The sequence below is a fragment of the Rhinoraja longicauda genome, chromosome 7 (assembly GCF_053455715.1).
Source record: "Rhinoraja longicauda isolate Sanriku21f chromosome 7, sRhiLon1.1, whole genome shotgun sequence".
Taxonomy (NCBI): Eukaryota; Metazoa; Chordata; class Chondrichthyes; order Rajiformes; family Arhynchobatidae; genus Rhinoraja; species Rhinoraja longicauda.
In genome coordinates, this window is record NC_135959.1 from 50,332,504 (window position 1) to 50,353,799 (window position 21,296).

The 21,296-nt window shown below is 37.6% G+C and overlaps 1 protein-coding gene across 1 annotated transcript in view; it reads right to left on the reverse strand.

Annotated features, from left to right (window-relative positions):
• Positions 1 to 21,296, reverse strand: part of LOC144595268 (E3 SUMO-protein ligase RanBP2-like) — a 72,826-nt gene that overhangs the window by 24,819 nt on the left and 26,711 nt on the right. Inside the window, 10 exon segments of the mRNA XM_078402555.1 lie at positions 557 to 1,542; positions 1,544 to 2,832; positions 12,362 to 15,715; positions 15,792 to 15,886; positions 16,416 to 16,551; positions 17,422 to 17,505; positions 18,378 to 18,587; positions 19,640 to 19,789; positions 19,868 to 20,005; positions 20,952 to 21,113. Of these exon segments, the coding sequence (XP_078258681.1) occupies positions 557 to 1,542; positions 1,544 to 2,832; positions 12,362 to 15,715; positions 15,792 to 15,886; positions 16,416 to 16,551; positions 17,422 to 17,505; positions 18,378 to 18,587; positions 19,640 to 19,789; positions 19,868 to 20,005; positions 20,952 to 21,113 (6,604 nt within the window).

The window sequence follows — 21,296 nt, forward strand, 5'->3', positions numbered from 1 at the left end:
TGTCTATAGTACCAAAAGAACACTGAATTTCTGGAGAAACATCAATTGACAATGAATGATCGAGAGCAACCACCACAAGGGATTGAGCACATTGAGCCTTTTTAATGGGGTTATAAAAATAAATTGTTTTTATAATCCAAGAGTGGACATGGGGAAACTTTATGCACACGACCATGTAGAACACGATAACCTCCAAACATTTAGGATAAAATAATTTAGCGATTTTCTTATACAAAAGAATAGTGAAATTGGGAAGACTTGTGACATGAAGTGAATGATAGCATTTAAAAAAAGTAGAGACAAGCATTTGATTACTTGGAGGCTCATGAGGCCAAGTGTGTGACGTTGACAAGAAGGGAATACAAAGATTTCCTTCCTAGAGCACAGGATGATTGTACTATAACTAGTAGCAAGAAATATGATGTGTCTACAGAGGATAAAACATAATCAAGGACAGTTTTGGAAATAGGAACACATCTTTTGGTGCTCACACTAGACTATATTCAAAAACTATGCTGACAAGTAAAACATTATTTGTGCTAGCAGAGCAACTTACCAGTTTGTGGTCTGTTAAATGTAGTGTGTTTGGATTTATCCCCGGTTGCAAAAGCAGTTTCCAAGCATTCTGTTGAGTTTGAAGACAACATGCTGGCCATTGAAGACTTCGACAGAGATGCAGCTGCTTTACGAAAATCAAATCCGCCACTAGTGATATCCTGCAGTTTATTCTTAACAGCAGATGGGTCACTTTGTACTTGGTCTCTTGAGGCAGATTCTGTGCTTTTAAAACTGAAACCAAACAAGGATCCAGTTGCTGAATTACCAAAGCTGAAAGGCCTCTCTTTCTCATTGCTGAAGATGGATTTCAAATCAGATCCAAATAGAAATTTTACTGGAGGTGATTCTGTCAAGCTGGTACTTGCTGACTTGACTGCAGTACTGCGACTTGAAACACAAGTACTTGTTTGCTCTGTTGTTTCCTTAATAGTCTCTTCCAGCATTGACACTGAAATCCTACAACAAGGAGATTCTCTTGGTGTAGTTTCTCTTGAAGATAATGGTGTGACTAATGTTCCTTGTTCTTGAGCCTTCTTGGCTTCTTCAAAGAGGTCTCTGAAAGAGCTAGCAACTTCTTGCTGCTTGAAACGAACAGCTAATTGTTCCACCTTTGCAACATCATCTGCAAAATCCATTACACTCCAAATAAAGGCTTTTTCAGTTCCTTTCATAGGTTCCATTTTTATGCCGGGTGTTAGCCAGTGATTGGCATAAATTTTTAACACCTGATCCCTTCTCATAGCTATCCGAACTTTTTTGGAATCATAATTTTGTAAGATTTTCAGGTCCCCTATTCCTCTTTCTTTCCACTGGCCCACTTCTTTGTCATAGCGGTAAAGTTTAGCTCTGTGACAAAAGACGACTTGCTCATTTTCCTCTCCTGTTGATACATCAATCAAATCAGGCAATGGAATAACTGGCTCAAAATGCTGAACATCCTTCTCCTCCTCTGGCCCAAATTCTGAATCTTCATCTGTACCTAGACAACCCACTCTGGTTCAGTTTAGGAGATTTTAATGGACTCAAGCTTGGCTGGAAATTAAAGTTAAATCCAGATGCTGTATCACCAAAGTGGAAAAGATTTTTCCTCACAGGACTGATAGTGTCAGGAGTCCCATATGCAGTGCTAGATACACTCGTATCCAAAGCTTCCTCATGTAGATCATAATTATCCCATTCTAACGTAGGTCCAGTACTTTCAGAATGAGGTTTAATTACTAAGGCGGAGATGCTGCTGCTTTCAGATATGGAACTCAACATTAGATTCCCTTCATCTTTCAAGCTTCCTTTCTCATCTTTCAAAAAGTGTTTCAGGTCTTTTAAACCACTTTTCATTTCTTCAGCTTTTTGTATTAGTCGAGCAGTCTTGCCATTGTCCAATAGTTTATGAGGAGTTTGTAGTGGTATATCTAATAGTAATCTTTGGAATTCTTCAAATTTGTCCTTAAACTCTTCAGCCAGCTCTGGAGTCTTAAACTTTGCAGCTAGCTGCTCTGGCTTTGCCTCACCATCTGAGAAGTCACTAGCCAACCACATCCATGCCCTATCAGAGCCCATTAAGGGTTTGAGATTCATAGTGGTAGTGATCCAATGATTTGCACACACTTTGAAAACCTGCTCCCGACGCATTATTATTCGAAGCCGGCCATTGGCTTTGTTTTGGAGAACTTTGAGGTTTCCAACACCCCGTTCTTTCCACTGGCTGCTTTCTGTATCAAATCTAAATAGCTTAACTCTCTGTGAATAAAGGTCTGTTTCATCTTCTTCACCAGTAATAAGATCTACTTTCTCAGGCATGAGAACCACAGGGTCAAAATGAATATTATCTCCCTCATCAGTTCTGTACAGTTCATCATCGTCATCTACAGAAGCGGCCTTTGTACTTCTTGCTGAAAACAGCTGCCGACCCACTCCTTCAAAACCTTTGAAATGAGGATCTTTATGGCCAAATTTAAATCCATTATCTGCAGTTTTTGCTAAATCAGCAAAGGTGGAGGTACTCGTATCTATACCAAGAATAAAATCTTGACTTTGGTTTGAAATATCAGATGCTGGAACTTGGTCTCCGTCAGATGTTGAAGTAATTCTCTCCCTCTCTTTTTGCTCAGCGAAGGCTTTTAAAAAGAGTGCGGCTGATCCTTGCTGACTACCTTTATTAGTAGAATCTTTGCATGTATCTGGCAACCCAAATGTGAAGCCACCACCTGAACTCGATGAAGAAAATGTAAATGCAGAACTGGGAAATGGTTTTGAAGACTGAGACGATGTCCCAACCTTAAAGGCTGTAGAGTCGTTAACATCATGGCCAAATTTAATGCCACTTGCAGGAAAGTTTACTTTGAACCCCATTTCAGGTGTATCTGATTTAGGACAAATACCACCAAGAACAGTAGCAGTTGTTGAAATTCCTGCAGTTTTATTGTTTGAGTTGGGTGCCTGACAGGAAATACAGTTTGTCACTGTTGGATTATTTCTCACATAACAATTGGCACAATCCCACTGTCCGTCCTTTTTGGAAAATAATCCATCAAATGATCTCCGTGTGGATGCGCATGGCTTTTCAATGAAAACTGACTGGACAGCTGAAGTAACAACCGGAATTTTGCTATTAGGTTTGAGTGTAGAGCAGCATACACATTTTGTCACTTCCATTTCATTTCTCACATAACAAGCTTCACAATCCCACTGTCCTTTTTTGGCAAATAATCCTTCTAATGTGCCTTGTGTTGAAGTAGGGGCTTTCTCACTGAAGGCTGTAGAGTCGTTAACATCATGGCCAAATTTAATGCCACTTGCAGGAAAGTTTACTTTGAACCCCATTTCAGGTGCATCTGATTTAGGACAAATACCACCAAGAACAGTAGCAGTTGTTGAAATTCCTGCAGTTTTATTGTTTGAGTTGGGTGCCTGACAGGAAATACAGTTTGTCACTGTTGGATTATTTCTCACATAACAATCGGCACAATCCCACTGTCCGTCCTTTTTGGAAAATAATTCATCAAATGATCCCCGTGTGGATGTGCATGGCTTTTCAATGAAAACTGACTGGACAGCTGAAGTAACAACCGGAATTTTGCTATTAGGTTTGAGTGTAGAGCAGCATACACATTTTGTCACTTCCATTTCATTTCTCACATAACAAGCTTCACAATCCCAATGTCCTTTTTTGGCAAATAATCCTTCTAATGTGCCTTGTGTCGAAGTAGGGGCTTTCTCACTGAAGGCTGTAGAGTCGTTAACATCATGGCCAAATTTAATGCCACTTGCAGGAAAGTTTACTTTGAACCCCATTTCAGGTGCATCTGATTTAGGACAAATACCACCAAGAACAGTAACAGTTGTTGAAATTCCTGCAGTTTTATTGTTTGAGTTGGGTGCCTGACAGGAAATACAGTTTGTCACTGTTGGATTATTTCTCACATAACAATCGGCACAATCCCACTGTCCGTCCTTTTTGGAAAATAATTCATCAAATGATCCCCGTGTGGATGCGCATGGCTTTTCAATGAAAACTGACTGGACAGCTGAAGTAACAACCGGAATTTTGCTATTAGGTTTGAGTGTAGAGCAGCATACACATTTTGTCACTTCCATTTCATTTCTCACATACCAAGCTTCACAATCCCACTGTCCTTTTTTGGCAAATAATCCTTCTAATGTGCCTTGTGTCGAAGTAGGGGCTTTCTCACTGAAGGCTGTAGAGTCGTTAACATCATGGCCAAATTTAATGCCACTTGCAGGAAAGTTTACTTTGAACCCCATTTCAGGTGCATCTGATTTAGGACAAATACCACCAAGAACAGTAGCAGTTGTTGAAATTCCTGCAGTTTTATTGTTTGAGTTGGGTGCCTGACAGGAAATACAGTTTGTCACTGTTGGATTATTTCTCACATAACAATCGGCACAATCCCACTGTCCGTCCTTTTTGGAAAATAATTCATCAAATGATCTCCGTGTGGATGTGCATGGCTTTTCAATGAAAACTGACTGGACAGCTGATGGACAAATACCATCAAGAACAGTAGCAGTTGTTTTTTTTTAAAAAAAATTAAAAATATTTTATTTAAGTTTTAACAGAACCCATACATTATAGATTTCATAGTAAACAATAGTAACTACCCTATAACTTCGATTATACACGTATTGTTCTGTATTTTCTCCCCTCCCCCCCCCACCCCCCAGTTAAAAAGAAGGAAAAAGAAAAAGCAGAAGAGAGAAAGAGAGAAACCTGGAGTCCCGAGGGAGTCACTTCCGAGTAATTTCTTTTAAAATTCTTATTAGGTAACAAAACAATCCTGAAGTTAAATACTTCCTATTCTTAATCCTAGCTTTACCATGAATGGGTTCCACACCTTCAAAAAGAAGTCGTATCCATTTCTCAGATTATACGTTGCTTTTTCTAATGGGATACAACTCCGCATTTCTGCATGCCATCTTTCAAATCTTATTTCATTTTGTTCTTTCCAGGTAACCGCTACACATTTTTTTGCTACTGCTAATGATATTTTGAGAAATCTATCCTGATATTTATCCAAACTTAGCTTTGGTGTTATTCCTTTTGTATCTCCTAGCAAAAACAACCTTGAATCCATTGGTATGATCTTATTCATCAATTGATCTAAAAAAAAATTAGGTCTTGCCAAAAAGGAATTACCTTCTGACATGCCCATGTAGAGTGTATAAAAGTGCCCACGTCTTGGTTGCATCTAAAACACCTTTCAGATGAGTTTGGTTTAAATTTATTTAATTTTTCCGGGGTTAAATATAGTTGCTGCAAAAAATTATACTGTACTAAGCTATATCTCACATTAATAGTATTTTTCATACTATCTAGACACAGTCTTTCCCAACTTGGTTCATCAATAATAATATTAAGATCTGTTTCCCATCTTTGTCTTGCTTTATGAATTCCTATCTTTGGACTAGATAACTGTAGTAGTTTATACATTGATGATATAATTTTTTTAATTCCCTTGCCCTGAATCAAGGATTCGATTCCTTTAATCTGAAATAGAGACATTGAATTACCTAACTTTTCCCTCAAAAAAGATTGTAATTGATAATAGAAAAAAATACTATTCCCTGGAATTTGATATTTATTTCTCAATTGAGAAAATGGCAAAAAGATATTCCCTTCATAGCAATCTCCTATATTTTTAATACCCTTCTGTTCCCAGAGTTGTAGTATTTGATTATTCCAAGCAAACGGCAATAATCCATTTTTTACTAATGGAGTTTTAGCTGTTAAAAAAAATATTTTATCCTTAACTTTAACTGTTTTCAACAATGTATTAATTAAATGTTTTAGCAAAGGTGACTCTTTATCCTTAACTAATATCTTCGCTTCCCATTTATATATAAATTCTTCTGGACAAGACTCTTTTATTTTATCCATTTCAATTTTAACCCATGCTGTTTTTCCACCCTCTTGATAAAAGGATGAAATAAAACTCATTTGCGCTGCCAGGTAGTAATTTTTAAAATTTGGTAATTGCAATCCACCTAATTCATCATCATATCATCATATACATACAGCCGGAAACAGGCCCTTTCGGCCCTCCAAGTCCGTGCCGCCCAGCGATCCCCGTATATTAACACTATCCTACACCCACTAGGGACAATTTTTACATTTACCCAGCCAATTAACCTACATACCTGTACGTCTTTGGAGTGTGGGAGGAAACCGAAGATCTCGGAGAAAACCCACGCAGGTCACGGGGAGAACGTACAAACTCCTTACAGTGCAGCACCCATAGTCAGGATCGAACCTGAGTCTCCGGCGCTGCATTCGCTGTAAAGCAGCAACTCTACCTTCCATGTTAATTTTTCCAGAGACACTCTTGGCATTTTACCTTTCCAAAGAAAATTCCTCAGAGTTTTGTTCAATTCTTGGAAAATTTTATTTGGCAAAGGTATAGGCAGTGTTGAAAATAAATACTGTATCCTCGGAAAAATATTCATCTTAATACAATTCACTCTCCCTATCAATGTAATTGGAAGATTCATCCATTTCTTCAGGTCCTCATCTATTTTTTTTATTAGTGGTTTATAATTTAATTTATACAAATTATTTAACTTATTATCTACTTTAACTCCTAAAAACTTAATGCCTTCTTTTTGCCATTTAAACTGACTTTCTCTTTTACATTGATCATAATTGCCTTCAACAAGAGGCATTATTTCAGTTTTATCTTTATTAATTTTATATCCTGATACTTTCCCATATTCTTCCAGTCTGAAATATAATTTTCTTAAGGATTCCAATGGTCTAGTAAGACAAATTAAGACATCATCTGCAAATAAAGTAATTTTGTGATCTTCCTGATTAACTTTAAATCCTTTAATATCTAAATCTGATCTTATTAGCTCTGCCAGAGGTTCAATGGCCAATACAAATAAAGCCGGTGACAAGGGACATCCCTGTCTACTAGATCTTTCCAAATTAAATTATTGAGAAGATTGGCCATTTGTCACCACTTTGGCTTTAGGTTGTTTATAAAGAGCTTTTACCCAGTTAATAAAACCATTTCCTAATCGGTACTTCTCTAATACTTTAAATAAAAAATCCCATTCTAACCTGTCAAACGCCTTTTCAGCATCTAAAGCAACTGCTACGCTCAATTCCTTTCTTTTCTGTGCTAAATGTAAAATACTTATAAATCTTGCTACATTATCAGATATTTTCCTTTTTTTGACAAATCCAGTTTGGTCCTCTTTAACCAGCTTCGGTAAATATTCTGCCAATCTCCTTGCTGAAAGTTTAGCAACTATTTTATAATCTGCATTCAACAATGATATTGGTCTATAAGAAGATGCATTTAAAGGGTCTTTCCCTTTTTTTTAAATTACGGTTATAATTGCCAATGAGAAGGAGTCTGGTAATGTAGAAGTTTTTTCCGCTTGATGTATCACTTCCATAAATAGTGGTAACAACAAATCTTTAAATTTTTTATAGAACTCAGGCGGAAAACCATCTTCCCCTGGAGATTTATTACTTGGTAAAGAATATAATACTTCCTCCACCTCTCTCAAAGTAAAGGAGGCATTTAGTCCCATCTGCTCCTCATTAGAGATTGTTGGTAATCGTATCTTGGATAAAAAATTATTTATCTTAATTTCATCCTTTTCAGATTCAGAATGGTACAGATTAGTGTAGAATTGCTTAAATACCTCATTGATTTCTCTAGGTTTATAAGTAATAATGTTCTGATCTGTTCTAATTGAATTTATTGTTCTTGATATTTGTTCTTCTTTCAGTTGCCATGCCAATACCTTATGCGCTCTTTCTCCTAATTCATAATATCTTTGGTTAGTTCGTAATATTAGTTTTTCTGTTCTGTGAGTATGTAATGTATTGTATTGAAATTTTTTATTTGCTAGTTGTGTTTTTTTTGTATCTGAAGAAGTTTTCTGTAAGTCTTTTTCTAATACGGTGATTTCTTTTTCTAATCTTTCAGATTCCTTCCTATAGTCTTTCTTTATCTTAGATGAGTAGCTTATAATTTGGCCTCTCAAATAAGCCTTCATTGCATCCCATACAATAAATTTATCATCCACTGAATTTAAATTTGTCTCCAAATATAATTAAATTTGTCCTCGAATAAAATCACAAAAGTCTTGCCTTTTCAATAGTAAAGAGTTGAGTCTCCATCTATACACTGACTGTTCTTTATCTGGCATCGTAATTTTCATTAATAATGGTGAGTGATCCGATAACAATCTAGCCTTGAAATCTATTTGTATTATTCTACCGCTTAATTGAGCTGAAATCAAAAATAGATCTATTCTAGAATATGTATCATTCCTTAGGATGGCTTTTCCTCCAAACATCTATTAAATTTAAACTTTCCATTAAATTCAAGGTTGTCTTCGCTGCTCTTGTCCTTGTCGTTGTCCTTGATGATCTATCCATTACTGGATCTAAACAAAAATTGAAATCTCCCCCTATCAATATATTTTCATGTGCTTCCGCTAGATTTAGAAAAGTATCCTGCACAAACTTCTCATCATCTGTATTTGGTGCATATATATTCATTAAAGTCCACAATTCTGAGAAAATTTGACAATGTACAATTATAAATCTACCTACTGGGTCACTTACAATATTTTGTATCTTAATTGGTAGCGTTTTCTTAAATAGGATCGCAACCCCTCTTGCTTTTGAATTAAAAGAAGATGCTACCATACTTCCTACCCAATCTCTCTTTAACTTTTGATGTTCTTTTTCCGTTAGATGTGTTTCTTGTAAGGAAGCTATATCCACTTCCAATTTTTTCATCTGTGTTAAAATTCTCTTCCTTTTTATCGGTCCATTTAACCCATTCACATTATAACTTAGAAAATTTAAGTTATTATCCATTCATTCTTTTTTTTTTTCCTTTTTTTTTTCCCCCCCTTCTTCCTTACCTTGTTACCTCTTCGAATATTTACGTTGTGCCGTATTTCAGTGTACTCCCTTCCATCGTCCAGGTACAAAAACAGAAAAGAAAAAAGAAAGATAGAAAAGTAAACCCTCCCTCTAATGTTGTTAATAAATAGATTAACAACATTACCCCCCTCTATTATACGAGGTGTGGTCCACACCACACTTGTGCCCATGATTATGGTAGAGCATGCATATTCTCCAACCCCCCCGATATTTCAAGTACTTCTAAAGATTAACTATCCTTAATACAATTGATCCCCTCTATAGTATACAGATCTTGTTAATAATCATTCATTCATGGATCTTCTTAATCAATTCTCGATGGCAATTCTTCAGCAAAATCTTGTGCTCTGACAAAGTCTTTGAAAAATTTATTTTCTCCAATGTTGATCATGATCTTCAAAGTAGCAGGATGCAGTAAAACGAACTTATAACCTTTCTTCCATAAAATATTTTTTGCCTTATTAAATTCTTTTTTCCTGCTCAACAAGACATTACTAATATCTGGGTAAAAAATTATTTTTGTACCTTCATACTCTATTGGTTTTCCCTGTCTTATATTCATCCCGACTGATTTGAGGACCAATTCTCTATCTCGGTATCTTAAGAATTTAATCAACACAGATCTTGGCTTTTGATTATTCGAAGGTTTCGGACTTAGAGCCCTATGTGCTCTTTCTATTTCCATCGGTCCTTGTTTATCTATTCCGAGACTGGTCACTATCCAATCTTGAAAAAAATTGATTGGGTCTTCCCCCTCAACTCCCTCTGGCAAGCCAACAATTTTAACATTATTTCTCCTGCTGTAGTTTTCCAAGGCGTCCAACTTCTCCACGATCTTTTTGCTTTCAATTGTTGCAGCAGTAATACTATCTTCATTTTTTTCCACTCTAGACTTTAACATTTCATTTTCCATTTCTATATTATCCACTCTGTTTATCACTGTTTGAAAATTCTCCTCCATTTTTTTCAAAGTCTTATATATTTCCATATTGTCCTTATGCAGTTCCTTATTATCTATCCTCAATGCTTTCACTTCCTTTTCCATCACTTTGTGAGCTCCTTCAATTTTCATGAGCCTGTTAATAATTTCTTCAAGCATCGCTTTAATTTTAATCTCTGAATCTTCTTGATCTCCTTCTTCCTTGTTTCCACTTCCACTGCTAGTTCCCTCCTCGTCACTCGTTTCCGAAACTTGAGCCTCTCGGCCAACAGAGGGCCATGCCTCTACGCCTGCTGAGGGCTCCTCAAATCCAGGCCCCTGCTCCGTCGGGGCTGTAGGCCTACCTTCGATTTTTTTTCTTGATTCCTTTGGTGGCTTTCTTTGCTTCAGTGGCAGCTGTGCTCCCTTCTTTTCTTTCTTGGGGGTCATCAGTACGTTCTTTATACTTTTAACTTTAAATTAAAGTACTTGAATTCTTTTAGTGCGTCTTTTTTTTGGTAGTTTAGGGCTTTGTTTTCGGGAGTGCTGAAAAGTTATGTCTACTCAGCCAGACATTGGACACGCCCCCTCCTAACAGTAGCAGTTGTTGAAATTCCTGCAGTTTTATTGTTTGAGTTGGGTGCCTGACAGGAAATACAGTTTGTCACTGTTGGATTATTTCTCACATAACAATCGGCACAATCCCACTGTCCGTCCTTTTTGGAAAATAATTCATCAAATGATCCCCGTGTGGATGCGCATGGCTTTTCAATGAAAACTGACTGGACAGCTGAAGTAACAACCGGAATTTTGCTATTAGGTTTGAGTGTAGAGCAGCATACACATTTTGTCACTTCCATTTCATTTCTCACATAACAAGTTTCACAATCCCAATGTCCTTTTTTGGCAAATAATCCTTCTAATGTGCCTTGTGTCGAAGTAGGGGCTTTCTCACTGAAGGCTGTAAAGTCGTTAACATCATGGCCAAATTTAATGCCACTTGCAGGGAAGTTTACTTTGAACCCCATTTCAGGTGCATCTGATTTAGGACAAATACCACCAAGAACAGTAGCAGTTGTTGAAATTCCTGCAGTTTTATTGTTTTAGTTGGGTGCCTGACAGGAAATACAGTTTGTCACTGTTGGATTATTTCTCACATAACAATTGGCACAATCCCACTGTCCGTTCTTTTTGGAAAATAATCCATCAAATGATCCCCGTGTGGATGCGCATGGCTTTTCAATGAAAACTGACTGGACAGCTGAATTAACAACCGGAATTTTGCTATTAGGTTTGAGTGTAGAGCAGCATACACATTTTGTCACTTCCATTTCATTTCTCACATAACAAGCTTCACAATCCCAATGTCCTTTTTTGGCAAATAATCCTTCTAATGTGCCTTGTGTCGAAGTAGGGGCTTTCTCACTGAAGGCTGTAGAGTCGTTAACATCATGGCCAAATTTAATGCCACTTGCAGGAAAGTTTACTTTGAACCCCATTTCAGGTGCATCTGATTTAGGACAAATACCACCAAGAACAGTAACAGTTGTTGAAATTCCTGCAGTTTTATTGTTTGAGTTGGGTGCCTGACAGGAAATACAGTTTGTCACTGTTGGATTATTTCTCACATAACAATCGGCACAATCCCACTGTCCGTCCTTTTTGGAAAATAATTCATCAAATGATCCCCGTGTGGATGCGCATGGCTTTTCAATGAAAACAGACTGGACAGCTGAAGTAACAACCGGAATTTTGCTATTAGGTTTGAGTGTAGAGCAGCATACACATTTTGTCACTTCCATTTCATTTCTCACATAACAAGCTTCACAATCCCACTGTCCTTTTTTGGCAAATAATCCTTCTAATGTGCCTTGTGTCGAAGTAGGGGCTTTCTCACTGAAGGCTGTAGAGTCGTTAACATCATGGCCAAATTTAATGCCACTTGCAGGAAAGTTTACTTTGAACCCCATTTCAGGTGCATCTGACACAGGGTCAAAATGAATATTATCTCCCTCATCAGTTCTGTACAGTTCATCATCGTCATCTACAGAAGCGGCCTTTGTACTTCTTGCTGAAAACAGCTGCCGACCCACTCCTTCAAAACCTTTGAAATGAGGATCTTTATGGCCAAATTTAAATCCATTATCTGCAGTTTTTGCTAAATCAGCAAAGGTGGAGGTACTCGTATCTATACCAAGAATAAAATCTTGACTTTGGTTTGAAATATCAGATGCTGGAACTTGGTCTCCGTCAGATGTTGAAGTAATTCTCTCCCTCTCTTTTTGCTCAGCGAAGGCTTTTAAAAAGAGTGCGGCTGATCCTTGCTGACTACCTTTATTAGTAGAATCTTTGCATGTATCTGGCAACCCAAATGTGAAGCCACCACCTGAACTCGATGAAGAAAATGTAAATGCAGAACTGGGAAATGGTTTTGAAGACTGAGACGATGTCCCAACCTTAAAGGCTGTAGAGTCGTTAACATCATGGCCAAATTTAATGCCACTTGCAGGAAAGTTTACTTTGAACCCCATTTCAGGTGCATCTGATTTAGGACAAATACCACCAAGAACAGTAGCAGTTGTTGAAATTCCTGCAGTTTTATTGTTTGAGTTGGGTGCCTGACAGGAAATACAGTTTGTCACTGTTGGATTATTTCTCACATAACAATCGGCACAATCCCACTGTCCGTCCTTTTTGGAAAATAATCCATCAAATGATCCCCATGTGGATGTGCATGGCTTTTCAATGAAAACTGACTGGACAGCTGAAGTAACAACCGGAATTTTGCTATTAGGTTTGAGTGTAGAGCAGCATACACATTTTGTCACTTCCATTTCATTTCTCACATAACAAGCTTCACAATCCCACTGTCCTTTTTTGGCAAATAATCCTTCTAATGTGCCTTGTGTCAACGTGGGTGTTCTCTCACTGACGGCTGACGGACCAAATGAAGTAACAATAGGAACTTTGCCATTAGCTTTGGGTGTCTGAAAACATGCAGATTTTGTGTCATTATTAGGAAATTTGTCACCAAAACCTATTGGTTTGGAAAAAGCTGTAATCTTCTCTGTTCCTTCAACTGCATTTCCATTTTGCGAAGTTTGTGAAGTAAAGGGCAGGCTCTGTTTTCGATTAGTAGCATTTGTACTTCGACAGGATATACACACAGAAGCGGCAGCTGTGTTTCGTACAAGACAGGAATTACAGTCCCATTCACCATGTTTCTTTAAGAACTGAGCACCAAATCCAGAACCTTTAGTAGACTTAACAGTACCCAAGTTAACCTCATCAGACTTTATTTTGATTCCTATTTTCTGTTCTTGACCCAACAGACTGCTTGATTTTAATTTCTGACCTTTAACCAAGTTTTGTGCTTCTTCAAATTTGGTTTTAAACAATGCAGCCTCATCGGTTGTTTTAAAACGAACAGCAAGTTGCTCAGGTACTGGCTTTTCGTCAGAATAATCTAACGCACACCAGACCCATGACTTATCAGAACCTGCATTTGGTTTTAACTTCATATCGGCTGTTATGTAATGATTTGCACAGATCTTAAGAACCTGATCTCGTCTCATTAGGAGCCGGATTTTGCCAGATGTCCTATGTTGTAGCAGTTCTATGAGCCCAATGCCTCGTTCCTTCCATTCTTTGGTCTCTGTGTCAAAACGGAAGAGTTTAGCTCTGTTGGAAAACAGTGGTTCCTCATCTTCTTCTACAGTTTTTACATCTACTTTATCAGGAAGGGGTACAACATGGCCAAATTTAATGCCACTTGCAGGAAAGTTTACTTTGAACCCCATTTCAGGTGCATCTGATTTAGGACAAATACCACCAAGAACAGTAGCAGTTGTTGAAATTCCTGCAGTTTTATTGTTTGAGTTGGGTGCCTGACAGGAAATACAGTTTGTCACTGTTGGATTATTTCTCACATAACAATTGACACAATCCCACTGTCCGTCCTTTTTGGAAAATAATCCATCAAATGATCCCCGTGTGGATGCGCATGGCTTTTCAATGAAAACTGACTGGACAGCTGAAGTAACAACCGGAATTTTGCTATTAGGTTTGAGTGTAGAGCAGCATACACATTTTGTCACTTCCATTTCATTTCTCACATAACAAGCTTCACAATCCCACTGTCCTTTTTTGGCAAATAATCCTTCTAATGTGCCTTGTGTCAACGTGGGTGTTCTCTCACTGACGGCTGACGGACCAAATGAAGTAACAATAGGAACTTTGCCATTAGCTTTGGGTGTCTGAAAACATGCAGATTTTGTGTCATTATTAGGAAATTTGTCACCAAAACCTATTGGTTTGGAAAAAGCTGTAATCTTCTCTGTTCCTTCAACTGCATTTCCATTTTGCGAAGTTTGTGAAGTAACGGGCAGGCTCTGTTTTCGATTAGTAGCATTTGTACTTCGACAGGATATACACACAGAAGCATCAGCTGTGTTTCGTACAAGACAGGAATTACAGTCCCATTCACCATGTTTCTTTAAGAACTGAGCACCAAATCCAGAACCTTTAGTAGACTTAACAGTACCCAAGTTAACCTCATCAGACTTTATTTTGATTCCTATTTTCTGTTCTTGACCCAACAGACTGCTTGATTTTAATTTCTGACCTTTAACCAAGTTTTGTGCTTCTTCAAATTTGGTTTTAAACAATGCAGCCTCATCGGTTGTTTTAAAACGAACAGCAAGTTGCTCAGGTACTGGCTTTTCGTCAGAATAATCTAACGCACACCAGACCCATGACTTATCAGAACCTGCATTTGGTTTTAACTTCATATCGGCTGTTATGTAATGATTTGCACAGATCTTAAGAACCTGATCTCGTCTCATTAGGAGCCGGATTTTGCCAGATGTCCTATGTTGTAGCAGTTTTATGAGCCCAATGCCTCGTTCCTTCCATTCTTTGGTCTCTGTGTCAAAACGGAAGAGTTTAGCTCTGTTGGAAAACAGTGGTTCCTCATCTTCTTCTCCAGTTTTTACATCTACTTTCTCAGGAAGGGGTACAACTGGGTCAAAATGTGGTCCATCTTCTTCATCGGGTACACTGTTTTGTTCATTTTGACCATCTTTGTCTTCTGCATTATTGCCAGAAGTTGCCACCTTACCAGTATCCTTGAAAGAAAATACCTGGTTACTCAATACATTGCTGAATGTATTTTTGTTTTGTATTTGAGCCAGAAAGACATTAAAAGAGTCCTGCTCTCCCTGGGAAAAGGAGTTCCCTTGACTGTGCATTCCCTGTGCAGACATTTGACCAAGATGCAAATCATTTTTTACACCTCTACCTGCAGTTAAAATTCCTAGGAGGCTATCACTGGCAGACGATGGGGGTGTCTGGGTTTTCATCTGTGGCGAGGAAAATGTAAAATCTCCCTCATTATTCTTGAAATTTGAGTTAAATTTAAATGTTGTTGTGGGTGTTGAGTGCAATAAATTGGGTGTTGAAACCAATGAATTCTTTGTGGCTTCATTTTGCATCTGTTGATTAGGTGTTCCAAGCCTTCCTTTAGTTTCTGTAGGTTTCATTAGATGCATTCCCGCAGGTGGCTTGGTGAAGTGACCGGGCTCTGGCAAAGGTGGATTTGTATTTGTTTGTGGAACGCCGTGATTGTAGAAGTCTTCACCAAATGGTGAAAGCAGCCCAGTTGCAGGAGATTCGAAACGCAGCTGTGGCCCGTACACGTCTTGCGAATAAATAGATGCCGAATTAGTTTGAATAGGGGGTGTATGAGCTTGTTGTTCGTATCCATACATAGACTGCTGCGGGGGAATCCGACCAATTCCATATGCAGGAGGCTGTTTTAAATGAAAAAAATAATGTTAAACTGCCAATACATATACACATCCAAACTAAGAAAATCACTCTGGGTACCTTAGTTGGAGCCACGTTGGTAGCTGCTCTCAGAAGATATTGGGAATTGTATGCAGGAGATTGATTGTAGAAAACCGTTGATCCTGAGGGAGCAACTAAGAGATTATATTAGTTTGTACCATTTATCTAAATGTCGCACTAGCAAATAAGATATTCATATGACTCATTCTTTTAAAGGATATTTATGTTACTATCAGTTTAAACGATATGAAAACACAAGTGTTACCATTACAGCATAACTTAACATTTAATCAGTTTCAATTTAGTAACAATTCTTAATTGATCTAAAATGATCAAAACTGAATTACAACAGTTTACTTTGGTAAAAAGCAATTGCACATTATCAAAATGTAAAACTTGCTAATTACATTTAATTTAAGGGATAGCAGAATTTGTTATAATTTAATTAATTATCTCTTCTAAGCTACATAGCTAATTGCTAAATATATACAACTGTAGATGAATAAAGTTCTGCTTCAATAACCAATTTTAAATCAAGATAGACAAACACAGTCAACTTTATTCTGGCATGGAATAAAAGTTCCCCTGCTCCCCTTAAAAGCAAAACTTAGATTTCATCCCTGTATTACATGGCATTCTTTTATTAATCAGCTTTATATTTACCTGTTAAGGGTGCACCCTGAAAACTTTGTACTCCTTGATAATTTTCAGCACATGAATCATAATTATCCCTGTGCCATTGGGAGTGTGGGGATTCCATTGTATTTGAACTGTTCATTTTAAGCTCATGCACTTCACCCTGGAACATTTTGAATAAAGAGAAAATTGTGTGCATCTTCCCTCGTTACTTTAAAATATACATAATTTTAGTACATAGCCAAAAAGATTGATGAAGAACAGATTAATGTTAACGATTCAAAGTGCATTTCCTAAAAGGGAGACTAAAATTTTCTTCAATTTCATTCAATATAAATTATGCAATGTATTCTCATTAATTCGGAAAGAGATATGCTACTCTAAATTCACATGAATCTTCTACCAGAAGTAGTTTCTTTCCGATCATAAAAACATCCTAACTGGAATGACATCGGTCTCCATTTGCGACAACATGATTTAATTTGACACTGACAATCTTCAGAATGCCACTTGCATAAATGAACTAAATATTCAAATTTCACATACAGTAGGGAAACTTCCAAATTTGCCTGCCACTTAGCAGATCACAATTTAATTTAGAGAAACAGTATGCAAACAAGCTCCTCAGCAGAATGAGTCCATATCGAACATCAATCACCACTCCACACTAGTTCTATGTTACCCCACTTTCTTATCCACTCCCTACACATATGGGACCTTTTTACAGTGGCCAATTAACCTACATACCCGCATGTCTTTGGGATGTGGGAGGAAACTGGAACACCCGTAGGAAACTCACGGTCACAGGGAAAATGTGCAAACTCATACTAAATAGATTTGCCTAGAAACATTCATTCATTATGAAAGCTCAAGTTAACTGAATTTTATGAAAAAAAATATTAATTGAAAATATTTTAATGCTGAAAAATGTTACTTAGTGCCCACTAGAGTGCCATTTACAAAGAAAGCCTTTTCCCCATTTTTCTACATTACGCATTCTACTTGCATTTCTATATTTCGGAAGCTTACATACCTTCAGTTGTTCCACTTGTCGGCAAAGCATCTGTAGCAAATGTTTTTGATCTTCAGCCCAGCGAGGTGGAGTCTTTGGAGACCACTGAAGAAAGATCACCAATTAAGTCACACCAATTTATTTTGCTATCCCATTTACGGTGTAGTTCATACTTCAACAGGAATTTATTTTAGGCATTTAGGGAAATCCTGTTCAAACCAATACCCATGTCCTCCCATGTAGCAAAATATTAAGTCCCTAGAAGTGTACTATTTCATATTTCCTATGACAAATGAAGATGGCCATTTGCCCATGAAGCTTATGCCCCTCTCAGAACAAGCCCACCATTCCCTCAACCCCACTTCTCTGTAATTTAGTCACCTTCATGCTCACTAGCATACTGTATCTAATCCATCAGTCTTCGCTACCTATACCTGGGCAATTTACAGTAGGCAATTAACATACTAACAAGCACATTTCTGGGATGTAGGAGAAAAACAAAAGCACACAGAGAAACCCCATGCAGTTCTGGGAGGTGCAAATTCCACAGACTGCATTGACGGTCAGTATGAAACACAGATGGCTGGAGCTGTTTGGCAGCAGCACTATCTGCTACGTTACTGTGCTACTCAATGAAACTGCAAATATCATTAATAATTGTATCATTTACATATCTATTTTAAGGCAAAGCATCAATGAGCAAGGAACTCTGCTTTGACGCCTTATCAAACTAGTGGAAAACAATCAATGTGTTAGCCTATGTTTTTGAGTACAAGCCCAAAACTGAAATAGACATAATTAATCTGGGAGCAAGTACGTAACCAGAAATGACTGGGGAGCAGGAGTGAAAAAGAACAGAAAAACAGCATTACACTTACCAGACAAGTCTCAAAATTATTTTCCTACTAAATCTAAGTGGAAGCTTATAGCATTTATAGCTTACAGCAGGTTTAAAACAATTCGATAATACGGCTTACCTTATAACTTTTGCTTGGCGACGGACTAAGTTTTATTGGAGATAAGGTAGAATGGTTTACTGGTATCATCTCTGGAGAAGTGCCATTTTCAGCTGTCTCAGATAATTCATTTATTTCTTCTCTATGATCAAGCTCGTCATCATTGTATTCGTGAAGATGCTGATTTACTGATTCCAGCATTTCTTTTACTGCATCTACTGGTACAGGCAACTAGTAAAAATAAATAATTAAACTGAAATAATTGAACCAAAGGACAAGGTTGGCTGCAACAAGGTGAGAATTACAAGGGGTGATATGGATGAAAAACATTTCCCCAGCAACAGATGGAATTTAGACAACCTGTGAAGAGCTGGGAATTATAAAACCAATAATTGGAGACTGGACTACATGTAGATTAGAGATTGCATCCAGCAGATGGAAGCCCCAAGGAGTTTAGAGATGAGCTTACTTGGTATTAAGGTGTTGAAGGCAGAGCTTTATTCAATGAACAATCTCCCGACATAAACGTTCTTACTGTGATCCAGGACTGAATGTAGTGCAGGAGAGGTGGCATTCTCCATAGACATATCTTTCCTGTACATAAATTGCAAGGGGTTTGGAGTCTTGCAGATGGGGGCCATCACCAGTCTTTCAAAGTATTTCTTTAAAGTCTTTATTGCAGCTGCTGGGTGGTACTTTGGAGGTCACTTTACTTTTCTTGGGGTCTGGAATGATGGAGATTTTCTTGAAGCAGATGGGAACAATGGTCAGCTTAATTGAGGGATTAAAGATGTTTAATACGCTGCGGCTAGTTGATTAAGACACAATTTCAAAACCTATCCAGGGTCTCCATCAAGGCCAGTAACTTTCTAAGAGTGACTTCTGAGATGAAAGGGGCAGAACCAACATGTAATTGAGGGGACTGCGAAAGGAGGTACACTGTTCAAAACAGGCGTAAAATGTATTAAGCTTATCCGGTAGAGATGCGCTGTTATGAGAGATTGCTCTCGATGCTCTTCAGCCACTACCACAATCACAGGGCATCCACGTTATTGAATTGAGCCTCTAGATTGTTCTGGCATTCTCTTGGCACCCCTGATGGCCTGACGGAGATCATACTTTGCCATCATATATAATAGGGAGTCATCTTTCTTGAAAGTCTCAAAGTTGACTTTAGCAGAGTGAATCTCCTTGTTCGTTAGCACAATACAAAACCCTATATAATGTGATCATTCATCTCTGAAATGTAATAAAAATAATTATCTTAATCAATGGATACTTACACTGTCAATAGCCGCTATGTTAGTTTCGGTTTCGTTCAGGACCTTTTCCAGATATTCTTTGCTCCTAATTAAACAATTTTTACATTCTTCTTGTTCATCTGGTGTCATCCCATCACCATTTTCATACTCTTCAGATCTTCGGTGAAATATCTAAAAAACAGTAAAATCCTAATTATACAAGCACTTGCAGTCATATTTATAAATAAAATAGATAAATCCATCACTTACCATAGCAAGATGCCAATGTGCAGTGATGTTATTGATGGACTCAAAAGCAACAATCGCCTCATCAGTTTTTCCATCAACTACATTAAGCAAGGCAAATGCAATTTCTGCTTGCCTTTCATAATTGTTAACGTCATCAACCTAGAATAAACATACAGCCTTAATTTACACATTGCCAATAGCTATGACAGTATCTAACACTCCATCACATTTTAATTTTTACATTAAAATTTCCTTTATGAATGTCCATCATTGTAACTGAAATCCAGATTACATTGTAGGAACTCACCACCCTGTTTCAAAAACATTTAAAATAACAGCTGCAAAAGGGAAGATCATATCCAAGTATTTCAGGAGCAAGGTATCAATATTTAATCCGTAACTAAATCTTCCACAAAAAGATGTTTCAGAGGAAACGTGATGATTGATATAATCTAAACCGAAGTGGAATTTCAACCCCCCCCCCCCCAATAGAAATAGAATCAGGCAAATAAAACAAATCATATAAACATAGCTTTAACAGGTTTCTTCATTTGAGACCTGTCTTTTGAGGCATTAATATCAGAAACACCTCCATCCCCCACCTGGAAGGATTTGAAGCCCTCTGTTTCTTCCTCGAACACAGAACCAGCAATTTGCCTCTACTAACACTCTCCTCTGCCTAACAGAGCTGGTCCTCACTCTCAACAACTTCTCCTTCAACTCCCACCACTTTTATAAAAGCAGTCTGAAGATGGGTCTCGACCCGAAACGCCACCTATTCCCTTTCTCCAGTGATGCTGCCTGGCCCGCTGAGTTACTCCAGCTTTTTGTGTCTATCGTTGGAATTTCATTCTCCTATTTCGGGAGCAATGAAAACAAAACGCCATTGACTCTCAACTCAATACATAATTGTTAGGAAAAGATAGGAGAATCTCAATGAAGCAAAAGAGCAATAGAATGTTGTATACTTGATGATGTGGGGCCACAGTGATTACCTCATTTCCAAACTTAATCAAAGCTTCTACATTTAAGAAATTGTCAAGTTACATCACAAGTTATCTGAGACATTTCAATTCTGAGATGAAGTAAGAATCTGGATGGATACCTTAATTTCTTTACTATGGAAATGCATAAACAATGGGTCAATAGGTTCATGAATGCTCCTTTTCTTCCTGATGCTCTGTAGTAATGGCTGAACTTTCTTCCAATAGAATACACTCCGACCAATGTATTCCTTCTGGTCATAATATAAATTCAATCGATTTCCCTGTACAAAAAAAATAAAAAGCTTTAGGTTGTGTAGTAGTATTCCCAAAGAGTTAATGACATACCAAACAAAGCACTAAATGCGTTAGCAAACAAAAAAAACAGATTTCAGGCAGTCTGGTTGAAAGAGAATACAGTTGTCATGACCAATGGAATGGATCGCGAGTGCCTCAGGGGAGAGGTA